At 37.7% G+C, this 2,575-nt stretch overlaps 1 protein-coding gene across 1 annotated transcript; it reads left to right on the top strand.

The window, feature by feature from the left end:
• Positions 1-377: 377 nt before the first annotated feature.
• LOC129007789 (large ribosomal subunit protein eL21-like) lies at positions 378-912 on the top strand. Its single transcript, XM_054439063.2, has one exon. It carries the CDS (start codon positions 413-415, stop codon positions 893-895), a length of 483 nt encoding a protein of 160 aa, XP_054295038.1. The 5' UTR covers positions 378-412; the 3' UTR covers positions 896-912.
• Positions 913-2,575: the final 1,663 nt, after the last annotated feature.

Here is a 2,575-nt window from a genome sequence, read left to right as displayed (position 1 = left end):
CAGCTCGATATTATTCTGGGCAGGACAAATAACAAATGTCCACTATACCTACCAACTATGAAATCCCTAACTTCTGGCTGGGTGTGGTGGCTCACGCCTGTAATCCCAGCACTTTGGGAGGCTGAGGTGGGTGGATCACCTGAGGTCGGGAGTTCGAGACCAGCCTGACCAACATGGAGAAACCCTGTCTCTACTAAAAATACATAATTAGCTGGGTGTGGTGGTGCATGCCTGTAATCGCAGTTACTCAGGAGGCTGAGGCAGGAGAATTGCTTGAACCCAGGAGGCAGAGGTTGCGGTGAGCCGAGATCATGCCATTGCACTCTAGCCTGAGCAACAAGAGCGAAACTGTCTAAAAAAATAAATAAATAGCCTTTCGGCCGGAACCGCCATCTTCCAGTAATTCGCCAAAATGACGAACACAAAGGGAAAGAGGAGAGGCACCCGATATATGTTGTCTAGGCCTTTTAGAAAACATGGAGTTGTTCCTTTGGCCACATATATGCGAATCTATAAGAAAGGTGATATTGTAGACATCAAGGGAATGGGTACTGTTCAAAAACGAATGCCCCACAAGTGTTACCATGGCAAAACTGGAAGAGTCTACAATGTTACCCAGCATGCTGTTGGCATTGTTGTAAACAAACAAGTTAAGGGCAAGATTCTTGCCAAGAGAATTAATGTGCGTATTGAGCACATCAAGCACTCTAAGAGCCGAGATAGCTTCCTGAAATGCATGAAGGAAAATGATCAGAAAAAGAAAGAAGCCAAAGAGAAAGGCACCTGGGTTCAACTAAAGCACCAGCCTGCTCCACCCAGAGCAGCACACTTTGTGAGAACCAATGGGAAGGAGCCTGAGCTGCTGGAACCTATTCCCTATGAATTCATGGCATAATAGGTGTTAAAAAAATAAATAAATAAAGGACCTCTGGGCTACAAAATAAATAAATAAATAAATAAAATAAAATAAATAAATAAAATAAAATAAAATTAGCCGGGCGTGGTGGCACATCACTGTAATCCCAGCTACTCGAGAGGCTGAGGCATGAGAATTGCTTGAACTTGGGAGGTGGAGGTTGCGGTGAGCTGAGATAGTGCCATTGCACTCCAGCCTGGGCAACAGAGCGAGAGATTTGGTTTCAATAAATAAATAAATAAATAAATAGACCCCTAATTTCTCTGTTGATAACCAGTCCTTCAGATTTCTTATCTTCTGCCTTCTCTCAAAAACATAGTCACACTTAACCATTATATCTCTTTCTCCTTGTAAAGGGATACCTCTTTCTATTCTTGATAGATAATTATGACTATGTATGAATGTACATATGTACTATATGTATAAATTGTATTATATGTATATATTCTTTATGATATTTTGACGAACTGGTAGATCACTTACCAGTCAGGGGTTTGGGAGACCTACCACCTTGATTAGCCTCAAATTTAGGAGTAAAACCAGGACAGCAGAAGTTCAGCTTCTCCAAAAGATAAAAGAATCCTTCAAAAGTTGGTTAGTAAACTTACCTCACATTATATACAAAAATCATTCTTAGGTGGATTATAGAGCGAATGGAAAAAGTAAAACAATAAAGCTTCTAGCAGATAACATAGGAAAATATCTTTATGAATTCTGGATTAGGAAAGGTTTCTTAAACAAGATCCCCAAAGCACTTAAAATAGTTTGAAAAAGTTGACTACATTAAAATAGTTTGAAAAAATTGACTAGATCAAATTCAAGAACTTCTGTTCATTAAAGTGCATGACTGAAGGAGAGAAAAAGCAAACCTCAAAGTGGAACAACATTTTTCAATGTGTATAATCAACAAGGGGTTCAGGGTTCATATCTAAGATACATAAAGAATTCCTACAAACCTACCAGTCAAAAGAAAACAAAAACAAACAACACAACAAAAAAACGGGCAGAAGATTTGACAGATAATGAATATGAAATGAGCATTAATTCTCAACCTCATTTGTTAGCAGGGAAATGTACACTAAAGCCATACTGATACACCACTATACCTCACTAGAGTATCAAACCAAGCTTACAAAGTTGTAGAACATCAAGAACTCTGAAATGTTGTTAATGGAAGTGTAAATTGGCACAATTACTACAGCAAACAGATTGACATTATCAAATAAAATACAAGATATGCATAATTTATGACACAGCAATTCACCTCCAAGTTATATACCCTCATAAAACATATGTTTATGTGCACCAGTATATATATTTAAGAATATTCATAGCAGTACTGAATAATAACTCCAAATGGAAACAACCTAAATGTCTATCGAGAGTGAAATAAATAACAAATTATGATCTATTCATACTACGAAATACTATATTATGAGAAATAAGGAAAAAAGTACAGCTACATGACACATAGAGGATGAATCTTAAAGACACAATATTATGTGAAAGGAGCCAAACAGTACAGAATATATACTGTATAATGTACTTTATATACAATTTTTGTTTCAAGACTGAATCTCGCCATGTTGCCCAGGCCGATCTTGAATTCCTACGCTCTTGCAATCATTCCCCCTCAGCCTCTGGAGTAGCTGGGATTAC

Source organism: Pongo pygmaeus, chromosome 1 (assembly GCF_028885625.2).
Source record: "Pongo pygmaeus isolate AG05252 chromosome 1, NHGRI_mPonPyg2-v2.0_pri, whole genome shotgun sequence".
In the NCBI taxonomy this organism is placed as follows: domain Eukaryota; kingdom Metazoa; phylum Chordata; class Mammalia; order Primates; family Hominidae; genus Pongo; species Pongo pygmaeus.
This window is presented reverse-complemented; position numbering and strand designations above follow the sequence as displayed.

Excerpts from the sequence above, each read along its gene's own strand:
- LOC129007789 (XM_054439063.2), top strand. The coding sequence starts at position 413 with ATGACGAACACAAAGGGAAAGAGGAGAGGCACCCGATATATGTTGTCT.